The 12,431-nt window shown below is 43.9% G+C and overlaps 1 protein-coding gene across 1 annotated transcript in view; it reads right to left on the bottom strand.

The window, feature by feature from the left end:
- Positions 1-2,035: 2,035 nt before the first annotated feature.
- Positions 2,036-12,431, bottom strand: part of LRRC74A (leucine rich repeat containing 74A) — a 28,937-nt gene continuing 18,541 nt past the window's right edge. Inside the window, exons 11-13 of the mRNA XM_024192725.1 lie at positions 11,784-11,891; positions 10,703-10,788; positions 2,036-2,666 (exon numbers count right to left, since the gene is read on the bottom strand). Coding sequence (XP_024048493.1) covers positions 2,036-2,666; positions 10,703-10,788; positions 11,784-11,891 — 825 coding nt within the window. The remainder of the gene's footprint in view (positions 2,667-10,702; positions 10,789-11,783; positions 11,892-12,431) is intronic.

Below are 12,431 nucleotides of genomic sequence, written 5' to 3'. Positions count from 1 at the left end.
TCTTCAGCTTGTGACAACTTTGGTCTCATAATCAACATCAAGACAGAAGTGATGTACCAGCCTGCACCAGGAAAGCCTTATGTACAGTCTACTATCACAGTGAATGGCCAAACCCTCCAGGCAGTGGACAAGTTCATCTGCCTCAGCAGTACACTCTCATGTGCAGTTCACATCGATGATGAAACCAAAGCCAAAATTGCCAAAGCAAGCGTGGCCTTTGGCAGACTATGTACACATGTGTGAGAGCATAGAGGCATTAGTCAACAAACAAATCTGAAGGTTACAAAGACATTGTATTGCCAACTTTGATGTATGCATGAGAAACCTGTACGGTGTACAGCCACAATGCTATGAAGTTGAATCACTTTCACGTGGGCTGTCTGAGGAAACTGATGAGGATAAGATGGCAAGACAAGGTCCCAGATACTGAGGTTCTCATATGGGCAGACATTCCAAGCATCCATACTCTGTTGATGAAATCACAGGTGAGATGGGCAGGCCATGTCACCAGAATGTCAGATGAGCAACTGCCAAAGAAGATCTTTTATGGTGAGCTAAAGGAGGGAAAGTGCTCTCAGGGAGGCCAAAAGAAATGTTTCAAGGACTCCCTCAAGTTATCCTTGGGGCGGTTCAACACTGATCCAGAGGTTTGGGAAGATCTCGCTCATGATGGTGCTACCTGGCAAAGCCTCATCCATACTGGAGCTACAGTCTATGAGCAGAGGAGAACTGCTGAGGCAGAGCAGAAGCACCAGCAGCATAAATCTCACAACAGCAGCATGTCTGCTCTTAATCAAGCAACCCATAGCAGCATCTATTGTTTAATTTGCCACAGGCAGTTCAAAGCTCAAATTGGCCTGATCAGCCACTCATGTGTTCACAGAAACCAAACCAACCAGTTATGTCATGGTCATCTTCGAATTCTAAGGATGAACAACAACAACAAGCCTCTAACTGCCAGAAGCTGGGACTGGACAACAGGGGATGGATCATTCAATAATTGCCCTGTTCTGTTTATTCCCTCTGAAGCATCTGGCACAAGCCACTGCCAGAAGACATGATCCCAGGCTAGATGAACCATTGGTCTGACCCAGTATGGCCGTTCTGATGTTCTTTGCATCCACAAGGGCTACAGACCAGTTTTCTAATGCCAGTTTACATTTTGCACAGTTTTGTGACTCCCCTCACAATGAACGCATTTTTGGGCCCCAGCCTGGGTCTCAGTCCCAAGGTTGAGAACCACTAATACATTTCACGGTTAGGAAGTTTGTACTGCTATGTAACTTAAATTTTCTTTTTCTTGACTGCATCCCATTACTCATTGATACATTTAGTAGGAGTGAAGAATCCCTCTCCTTAATCGGGGAGCAAGGAGAGCACCTCCTCATTCCCACTAAATGAGCACATGCAGGGCACCCACATCCCAACCAACAATCATATCCACTTGAGGTACCCGAAATCACCTAGCATTCAAGGGGAGCACACCCAGGACACTCCTACCCATCCAGCACTCTAACCCAGGGAGCACTGTAACCCAAGGCACTGTCAGGTACAACACCCTAACTAGGGGAGCAAACCCAGGGTACCAACAGCTCACCCAGCACTTGAGATAGTGAAGCATGCTTACCTATTCCATCTAACTTGTTCATCAAAGCATTTACACTGTGTTCATCACTGTGGTGGTATCTTACTGCCTGAACACCAGGTTCACCTTTGTTTTGTCATCACTTCAGCTTCCAGGTGACTGTGAGCTAGAATGTGGAGTCCCACTGTCCCTTATGGTGCTGGGTATTATTTCCCCTCACCTGAGTGTATGTGAGAGGTGTGAATTTTAGTAGCTTGCATTTGGCTAGGTAGGGCATTTCTGTAGCACAGCACAGATGAACTGCAGTGAAAAGGGGATAGAAGAAAGGGGATGGGTTTGTTACCAGGAAATAAACCACACACATCCCTATGTACTATCACCCTCTGAGACCCCCATCACCACTTCCCTGATCCCTTGTTGGGCTGGTCATTTCCCATCACCTCAGTCTTGTCATTTGGATGACTTAGCACTGTGCCCATGCTTCTGTGGTGATGAGACAGCATGGCAGTTCCTGGCCAAGTAGTGGGACTCGTGAGCAGAACTTCTGGTCTCCCGTGGCATCACCCTGTAAGAAGTGGCATTGTCACTAGACTGGGTCTTGGAGTATGTTTCCAGGTCGGAGGTTGCTATGCTGATGCTGTACTGGGAGTGGGTTTGGGCTTCTGAGATGCTGAGGTTGGGCTGGGAGTAAAATTTCACTTCCAGGTCAGAGGTTGACATGCCCCGTGAGGCTGAATGTGGTTCACTCTGGGACAGTTGATGGTTGGAGGGGCCCTTTTGCTCATTGAATGCTGGCTCAGCAGAGTTCTGGCTGCTTGTGGATTCCCCGGTGATGGCTGGTTGGCACCATGAGCTGAGAGAAGTGGTTGAGAAGTGGGCTGGGTCAGACTTGGGCAGTGCCAGTGGCTTCTGGCCAGAACACATCACCAGGGAACTGCGTGATGTGACCATTTCCACGGCACTCTTGAAAGTCTGCAGCACTCGCTCACTCTTGTGCTTCTCCTTCTTCTGCCGTGACTCTTCCCTCTTTAGCTGCCACCGCTGGTCTTGTACCATCTGCTTCTGTGTGTCCACCAGGCTCCTATGCAGCAAGAGATAGTGAAGAGGGGGGGACAGAGAAAATGGAAAGTAAACAGAAGGTTACTGTGGTTGCAGACATCCACCTGTTCCCTCAGGATGCAGAGCCCTACAGTTAAGGGCAACTTGCTGCTCCCTATTGCCTGGGTCCATTCTCTTTTCTGGCAAAGGCAGGAGGCTCTAGATCAGGGGTCAGCAACCTTTCAGAAGTGGTGTGCCGAGTCTTCATTTATTCACTCTAATTTAAGGTTCCGTGTGCCAGTAATACAGTTTAACGTTTTTAGAAGGTCTCTTTCAATAAGTCTATAATATATAACTAAACTATTGTTGTATGTAAAGTAAATAAGGTTTTAAAAATGTTTAAGAAGCTTCATTTAAAATTAAATTAAAATGCAGCGTCCCCTGGACCGCTGGCCAGGACCCAGGCAGTGTGAGTGCCACTGAAAATCAGCTTGTGTGCCGCCTTCGGCACACGTGCCATAGGTTGCCTACCCCTGCTCTAGATACTGATGAGCCCAAAACACTATCTTGGATTCGTGTTCTCATGCTTTGGCTTCCTTTGAATCATACACTGTCAAGATCTTGCAGAGGCTACTGCCCCCAGACATCTGAGAGGGTCAGTGTACTGCAGCCTATGCTCTCTGTGCAGTGCAGTGTGGAGGCACAGGCAAGAGCTGTGGGATTCTGTCTGGACTGGAGCTGGGTGACATTTTTCAGATGAAACTTTTTTTCACCAAAGGCAGACTCTGATTGACCAAAACATTTTGTGAATCTGTATTGAACTGGCTGACTTGTTTCAGTTAAAAAAGAATCCCCCAAAAGTCCAAAAATGTTTTTACTTTTTGATTTGAAACAATGTTTTGTTTAGAATTTTATTAAAAATTTGTTAAAAGTTAAAAAAACACTTGAAAATAAAACCTTTTATTTGGGGTTCAAACTGAACTTTTAAAAAATTATTTTGTTTACAAAAAATGTTTTGGGTCACTACAAAATGATTTTTTTTTTCTGGTTTACTCACCAGACTGACAAATCAGTTAGTTATCCACACAGCTCTAGTATGGATAGTCTCTGTAGCAGGTAGCTAACTGTAAGTGAAAGTCGCTCTGGATAAGCAGTGTAATGATATCAGAGCATGGGCAGTGATTTCAACCTGCTCCTACTAGACACACTTTGCACCCAGACAATTTTCTGTGGAAGTTTTCGTGCATTGGATAAACTTGTAATGTGGAGCTCAAAATTTAATTTAATGCAGAGAAGCCATAAGAAAATGAAAGCTGGTAAAACTGTCCTAAAGACTCCATCCCCCCGGTGGGCAGGGGAGGGCCACAAATGCAAGAAACTAGCAGAAATTGTGGTAAACCCCCTTCCCACTTCCTGTAGTTCAGTCGGCCCACAAATATTGCCCCATCATAGTCCTGAGGATCATCTTTGCTCAGAAAAGTTAGATATGTAAATGATCTATCATGTCCCATCTAGTCTATCCTAGTGCAAGCAGAGCCAGATTCTTCCCTGAAGACTATTCTATTCTAGAGCTTAATTCAGACCTAGTTCTAAATAACCCAAGTGATGGACCTGGGCCTTCTCTTGGCAAGGAGACTACGCCATAATCTGAAATCTCACCCTTAGGAAATGTTTCCTGCAAATCACCATATAGTTTCCTTTTTAGAAGAAACATCATCATTTTAAAAAATAGAAATAAAAACCACACCTCCTTCTGAAACAGTTTTAACCAGGGGTCGGCAACGTGTCCGTAAATGGACACAAGTGTCCATGGTAAAAATTTTGAGGTCCGTGGGGGGTGCTCACCTCGGGCGGCTCCCCACAAGCGGCTCCCTGTACCTGCTGTTGCTGGCGGAGGCGTAGCCAGGTGGCTCTGCACGCTGCCTCCGTCCCCCCTCCCTGAGCACTGACTCTGCGGCTCCCAGCCAATTGGCCGGGAACCGTGGCCACGGGAGCTGGGTGTGGGAGGCGGCACCTGCAGACGGAGGCAACATGCCTGCAGAGCTGCCTGGCTGCACCTCCACCAGCAACAGCAGGAACGGGGAGCTGCCCGAGGTGAGTTTAGCATGAGGATTGTGCAGATTTAGTCACACATTTCTTCATGAAGCTCAGTTGGATAGTGGGGTTTGGATGGGATTAATGCTAAATATGCATTTAAAAAAATGTTTTAATTGATTTTTAAACCAGAAAATAAGTTAGAATGTCATTGCATTGTTAAAATAAGGAAACGGAAGCACATCACCTGTAAAGAGTCTGGTATGTCTAAGTTTGCTGCTGGCAGATGCTATAGCACTAAGAATTGTCTTCAGCACTTAGAGCCTGACCCAAGGCCCCTTGAAATTTATGGAAGGTTACCCATTGATTTTAGTGGACTTTGGATCAGGTCCTAAGTGAACTCAATGGAAACCAATTTCTGCTCAGTTGTAAATAATGATTCAATAACCCAAGGGCAACTTTAGACTATACACATTCAATTTTATTTTGGTTAATGGTTAACATTCAACAGTGAAATTCTTTCCCTTGTCCAGCCTTAAAAACCAAGTGGAAATTGGTTTGCAATTTCTGATGCTGGGCTCCAAAGTTTCACCAGTCATGTTAACTTTCATTGGTTTCATGGTTCCCACCCAAAAACTCAGGAATGCAGATTTTCACTAGAAAAACTTTGGGCCCAATCTTGCCAACATTTACTCATGAGTAATTTTACCCATTTGTGTAGTTCCATTTAATTCAACATGAGTAAAATCATTAGCAGGCTGGTTTCCGGGATTATTATTATTTATTATTTGTATTATTGTATGGCTAGGGTGCCACACACCACATCTCCATTAAGGCTTTTTTCTTTTCTAATACAGCTCACCACTTCATCTGCAATCAGAACCCTGTTCTAGGTAAGCTTTCAGAAGACTGCACTGTACTAAACAGGGTAGCTTCTTTTGAACTCAGTCTTTTGATATTGGCAATTTTAGATAAACTGCTAACATCTTTTGAACACAGAATATTAAATCTTAAAAGCTAGCAATTGTATTTTTCTAGCTGTCCCCTTCCTCTGCCACGATGTATATGTATTTCTAACAAACAATTCATCACTATTGTGTCATTGCAGGAAGAAAGCCAAGTAACTAGGCAATTAATCCAGTAATAAAATAATTTATGTAACGAATTATACATTGTACACATCCAGGCTCTTGATGCCTTGAAACAGATCTTGAAGTCACAGGCTAGAGAAGAGTAATTGCTTATTTTAAATAATAATACTTTGCACTTGTACAGCACCTTTCAGCTAAAAATCTCAATGAATTTATTATTAATTATTATTATTATTAGCTAGCTAGCTAGGTTACTGTTTTTTTTCAGTGTGGAAAATTATGTGCGTTATTTTACGGGTTGAATGACTGAATGACATAACCCCCCGCCAATGTCCGTCACTAAGGCTTGGTCTACACTCACCCCCCAAATCGAACTAAGGTACGCAACTTCAGCTACGTGAATAACGTAGCTGAAGTTCGAAGTACCTTAGTTCGATCTTACCTCGGTCCACACGCGGCAGGCAGGCTCCCCCGTCGACTCCGCGGTACTCCTCTCGTCTAGCTGGAGTACCGCAGTCGACGGCGAGCACTTCCTGGTTCGACTTATCGCGTCCAGACAAGACGCGATAAGTCGAACCCAGAACTTCGATTGCCGGCCGCCGAACTAGCGGCTGGGTGTAGACATACCCTAAGTCCGGTAATTTTGTCAAGTGTCCGTTGCGCAACATGATGGTGCTGATCCCTGGTTTAAACTAGTTTTATTTATAAGTGACCCGTAAAATTCCTAGAAATGAAAGAGTAAAATAAATACTTTCTCTGTGATTTCAGATTGTGTATTTTGTGCATTTGACTGCACTATGGGTACAGTCAATTTCACTGATTCCCTGTATAGTCAATCAGGGCCTGAGCCTGCAGGCATTTACTGCCAGGCCTAGTGATTACTGCTGAGTAGTACCATAGGGTCTGGTTCTCTGCTGCCCTGTATCTATGTAATAATTTACACCTGTGCAAACTGAATGTGAAGTGGGTGTAACATACTAGTAAATCACCATGCTCTCATTCTAACACCTCCCCAACTTTGCATTCAGTTTGTATTGGTGTAAATTACTACATAGATTGTAAACTCTTTGGGTTAGGGACTGTCTTTTTGTTCTGTGTTTGTACAGCACCTAACACAATGGGGTCCTGGTTCATGACTGGGACTTCCTAGTACTATGATGATGATGATGAATAATAATAAAAGTGTAGGGCAACAGAGGATCAGGTCCGCTGATTTCAGTGGTCTTACTCATGCTATCTTGAACTAGGCCTGGCAGTAACTGCTTGAAGGATTGGATCCTTAGTTAGTCAGTTTGCCTTGTCATTTGAGTGGATCTTTCACATAGCAACAGAGGAAATAGAAAAAATGTTGTAAAACTACAAACAGTAGCAAGGGCTGTCAGGGGCTGATGTAGTTTCAAGCACTACATCTAACTCTCTTTAAAAAGTTTAGTAAGCGGCATGGTGGTGGTTGTAGAAATTACAGAAGCCCAGGACACCATGGTTGGGGTGAATGCAAGATTATCTTTATTTTCTGTTTACCAAACTCTTAGTTCCTTGTTATATGCCCACTATGTAATAGTGACCTCCCTGGATAGTGGCTATAAACATTCACCTCTAACAACATAATGGTGTTTCTTTACCTTTATCCCACAACTCTAAGTTATACCCCCTTGGAGCACCCTACATAATTCCTCTCTCTCAGCGTTTGCACCCCACAGTTACTTGTAGACTGTCATCATGTCTACCTTAGTCATATATTAGCCAAACTACCTATTTAGCTTTTAATCTTTCTTCATAAATCAACTCCTCCAGCCCCTAATCATGCTTATTTCTGATTTCCCTCAAGTGTCTCTCTAATATTATTAATTATTTAGTTTGTAGTAGCATCCACCATGTGGCTGGTGCTTTCCAAATACAGAGGAAGTCTCAGTCCCTGTCCTGAAGAGCATATGATCTTGCAAATCAAAGACAAACAAAGGAAGGGAGAAAGGGATACCAAATATAAGCAGAGACATCTGGTGAGATAGGGCTTTCAGTTCATTAGCTACAAGCTTGTTGTAACACAAGAACCAGCGGTCACCCGACAAAATGAATAGGCAGCAGGCTAAAAACAAACAAAAGGAAGTACTTTTTCACACAACGCACAGTCAACTTGTAGTACTCATTGTCAGGGGATGTTGTGAAGGCCAAAACTAACTGGGTTTTAAAAAGAATTAGATAAATTCATGGAGGATAGATCCACCAATGGGTATTAGCCAAGATGGTCAGGGATGCAATGCTCTGGATGTCCCTTGCCTCTGACTGCCAGAAGGTGGGAGTGGACAACAGGAGATGGATCACTCGGTAATTGCCCTGTTTTGTTCATTCCCTCTGAAGCACCTGGCATTGGCTGCTGTGGGAAGGCAAGATACTGGGCTGACGGACCATTGGTCTAATCCAGTATGGCCATTCTTACGTTCTTTTTAATTAAACATTAATTTCCTCTCCCCTCATCATCCCTCCACTATTCAGCCCACTCAGTGTGCACACACAGAAATCCCTAGCTTCAATTCCAGTGTCCTTATATTTCATCTTCCCAGCATTCAACCCATTGCCTCCACATAACAAGATTTGAGGGGATTATTTAAACCAGGATCTGGGGGAGAGTTGATGGCAGCAGAGAAGCTCTCAGGTCAGACAAAGGCATCTGCTCGGGATAAAGATACCAGTAAGAGAAAGGACAAAATGTATTGGAGGAGAGAGAGATTGAGAACACAGAGGTAAATTCTGGAAAAGTAATAGAATTATGATGATAGTGATCTAATGCTTGGAGATCGGTCTTGTGTTGAGTGTGACTGTTGCCTTAGTTTCCGGCTTCATTGCTTGTAAGAGTTTGCATTGTTGTGAGGAAATACACTTGAGTAACCTTAACTGTAAGTCAATGGAGTTTTTGGATGGGAATTTTGGTGGGGGCAGAAGTTAAGACTTACCAGATAGTAATTGCCAGGATCATTCTTCTTTCTTTTTTTGACAATTGATTCCCCCATAGCTTTTTTCCAATCCTCTAGTACAGCACAGTTTGTTAGAAGCACAGTCAATTTTTAGCAATTCTCCAAACATCCTAAAGTACATTTCATCTGGATCTGCTAATTTGTACCTGTTCATATTTTCCAAGGTATTACCTGTTTATCATATTTAAAAGTTCTCCATTACTTATTATAATTGTCAGACCTCTTTATTTTTCTTGTTAAAGATTTTAAAAAGCAATTCAGTATCCCAGCAATTTTAGGTCTGTCATGGATTTCATCCCACTCCTGCCTTTCTAGTATTTCTCTCCCCCTGGATATATTTGTTTAAACCCTTATTCCTCTTAATCCTTTTGGCAGCATTAAGTGTGGCTGCTCCCCTCTTTAATTCTCCTCCTGCCTTCAAGGTCCCTATATCAAGGCTGCTAAGATCTGTCTGGTGGTGTTTGCACAGGACTTCATTTAGACCTCGACCACACTGCTCCAGAAAGGGGGCAATAGTAGCATATAACTCCACAGGACTCCCCCATTACAGCCCTCCTCCTTCTCCCTCTCTGCAAATAAGTGCAGCATTCCCAGATTGTGGAGCAAGATGCGCTGGTACTTGGCCTCTCATGGAGCTATCTTCTCTCTCCTTGGTCAACAGGACTATACTACAACCTTCACAAACCTGTCCCAGACATGTAGGGGAATGTAAACTTTATTTTTTAGATTCACTAGCCTTAACTATCAGAAGTCCCACATTCCTCTACTTTTCCAAGCCATGGGTCACTTTGTTTTAGCTTCTTTCCAGCACTTATCCTTCCACCTTTCACCAGCTGACCTGCCTCCTGGCTTCTCTCCTAAGGTTCCTCCTCCTCCTCTTCTTTAGGCTTCTGTGCTGGCTGCTTCTCTTTTAAATAACTGATTTAAGAGGTGAAAGAAGAGAAATCAGGATTTAAAACCAGTTTAATGAACCTCCTCCTTCCTCCTAGATGCCTGAAAGACACTGAGAAGGCCATGAAAAAATTGTCTGAGGTGGGAGCAACCTGGACATCAAAGTTAGACCTGTCCCATCTCTTGGCTACATGTGTGACAGTAACACTATGGCACATGAAATAGACCCACCTGGATAGAAATAGATTAACATTTGCAAAACTGGCCCATGTGCTTCAGATCTTAAATGTAGGCTTCAATATGAAATATTTAAAATCCATGGTGGTATTTGAAGGGTGAGGATATTGAGGCAAAATTAGCTTTGAGATCATCAGTCGCATTTGAGACTACAAATCTAGGGGCAATTTCCATTCCCAGGACAAGTGGCTTGGCCTGCAGCTCCTAACAGCCTTGGAGTGTCTGACCACTTAGACTCTCAGAACTTCCACACTACTGCTATAGGCTGATATTTATTCAAAATTATCGAAGGCACTGAGGTTTGAAAGTAGGTTTGTGCGGAAGACCGGGACCCCTAAGAAGAAGGATCATAGAAGGAAGCAAAGAAATGGAGGTCTCAGGATGGAATAGAGGGTCTGAAAGCAGAGATTTGCTCCCTTTCTGGAATCTTCTCCTGGGTTTCAGAGTGGAGGGTGATGCTGAGATGATACCTGGAGAGTCCATAACTGTCACACAACAACATGTGCAGCAGTGAAAATGCCATTCCGCTGTGAGATTCATGCCATTTCACAGCAGGTTTGGGAAACATGAGGGATTTTGTGGTATATGAGAAGAGTACAGAAAAATATAGAACTTCTGGCCTGGATCAAAAGGGTTGCTACGCATACAGCTGGTAATCTCACCTCTAGGCTACTCAAAAATGCAGTCTGTATCATGTGAGATGGATCCCTGAATGACCAACGCCATGTGCCCCAGCTGTGTCCTCCCCTCCAGAGCGAACTAGTATAGGTTCATTCAGTGTCAATCAGAACTGAGACAAATAAAGAAAAGAAGAAAATGAGAGAGAAAGCAAGTGCAGGAGATGCTTCACTCACCTGTAATCCACCATTCCTGTCCGGTGCCGGTCTAATTTGTGCACCAGTTCTCCAATCTGGGCTCGATCTAGTGGAATTCTTGATTGCTGGTTGGAGAAGGGAGAAAGGAGACTTGTGATTATCTCCCCTTTTGTGGCTCCCAGTGGCTGAAATACAAGTGGTGCCAGACAGCCTGGCTTCTTTGCACACAGAACTCTTTTTACCAGCATGGGAAGCGTTCACTATTTAATAACTAGGTGAATAGCCTGGAGCAATTAGAAAGGGAGGGAAGAATTTCACCAGGTGGCAGAATCCACTTACTGAGGATTCAAGAAAAAATGCAGTTGTTTTTTGCACCCCTTGTTTGTCAGGTGTAAATAGGATTAAACATTGAACTGTGGACGCTTTCTCACAGGCACCATAGTTAGAGCCAAGGAGGGAATTTTTTCTCAAGATGTGTTGGCAGGGACTGGAGTGGCTTGGCTTTTTCCCATAGCACTGAGCAGAGATCCTCCATAAAATCCAATAGACATATTTCACACATTTAGTCTCCTTTCATCATCTATGTTTCTTTTAAGTACCCTGGAGGAACCAGGATAGGTGGGAATTGGAATACTGGGATTTTACATGGCTAATGTTATTCCAGAATCAGGGCCGGCTCCAGGGTTTTGGCTGCCCCAAGCAGCCAAACAAAACAAAAAAGCCGCAATCGCGATCTGCGGCGGCAATTTGGCGGGAGGTCCTTCGCTCCGAGCAGGAGTGAGGGACCGTCCACCGAATTGCTGCTGAACAGCTGGACGTGCCGCCCCTCTCTGAAGTGGCCGCCCCAAGCACCTGCTTGGTAAGCTGGTGCCTGGAGCCGGCCCTGTCCAGAATGGATCCATGGCTATTTTGCCATCCACATCAGATATTAGGTCTCGTGGCATTTCCTTTGGGCCTCATTCAGGGGTGTTTCTCATGGCACATGTGAAGTTAGCCTAGTGGTGTGAGCTTCCTCTCAGCAGGACTCAACCAGCACCATCTGGGGGCATCAGCAGTGTGAGCTTCCTCATAACAATACCCTGCCCTGAGAAAATTAGAGGACACTGTTTCTGAAGCACACCTGCATCATGGCTTTCCGGAATTCTGCCACAGGGATCTTCATACTTCCGTTTTTGTCCATGTTTCTAAAGAAATCCCAGAGTCTCAACTTGCGCTCATCCAAGTAATTCTAGCAGAAGCAGAGAAACAAAGATAAAACTTCCCTAGGGAGACTATTCTGCAGTCTGGTGTCTCTCTAGGTATTTATACTGTGCTCATTATTGTGGTATCTGAGCATCTAATGGAGCCCTTTGTTCTGATTTTCAGGCTAAATTTTCCTTTACTCAGGTTCATCCCGTTCTTCCTACTTAGACCCCATTGGAACAACCCTAAATAATTCTTCTGTCTCCTTGTTCTTTATCCTTCAAATATTTATATATGATTCTCAAGTCCTCACCCCACAAGTCATTGTTTGATCAAATGATAAATATTTAGTTCTTTGGATCTATCCTCCTAAGTCAATCCCTTCCTCCAGGTGCCTGATCATTTTTATTGCCCTTCTCTGAACTCCCTACAGTCTGACAATGTCTTACTGGTCCCAAGGGGTCCAGACCTGAATGCAATATTCTAGGAGAAATGAGCGAGAGTGCCATTGAGAAGTGAAGTCAGGAAAGTAACTGAAGTACTTCTCTGATGGATTGTATTTACTGAGGGACAACCCATCCTATAT

Source organism: Terrapene carolina, unplaced genomic scaffold, assembly GCF_002925995.2.
Source record: "Terrapene carolina triunguis isolate 2854851 unplaced genomic scaffold, T_m_triunguis-2.0 Scaffold96, whole genome shotgun sequence".
In the NCBI taxonomy this organism is placed as follows: domain Eukaryota; kingdom Metazoa; phylum Chordata; order Testudines; family Emydidae; genus Terrapene; species Terrapene triunguis.
The sequence above is the reverse complement of the archived record's forward strand: the minus strand, read 5'-3'. Positions and strand labels throughout refer to the sequence as shown.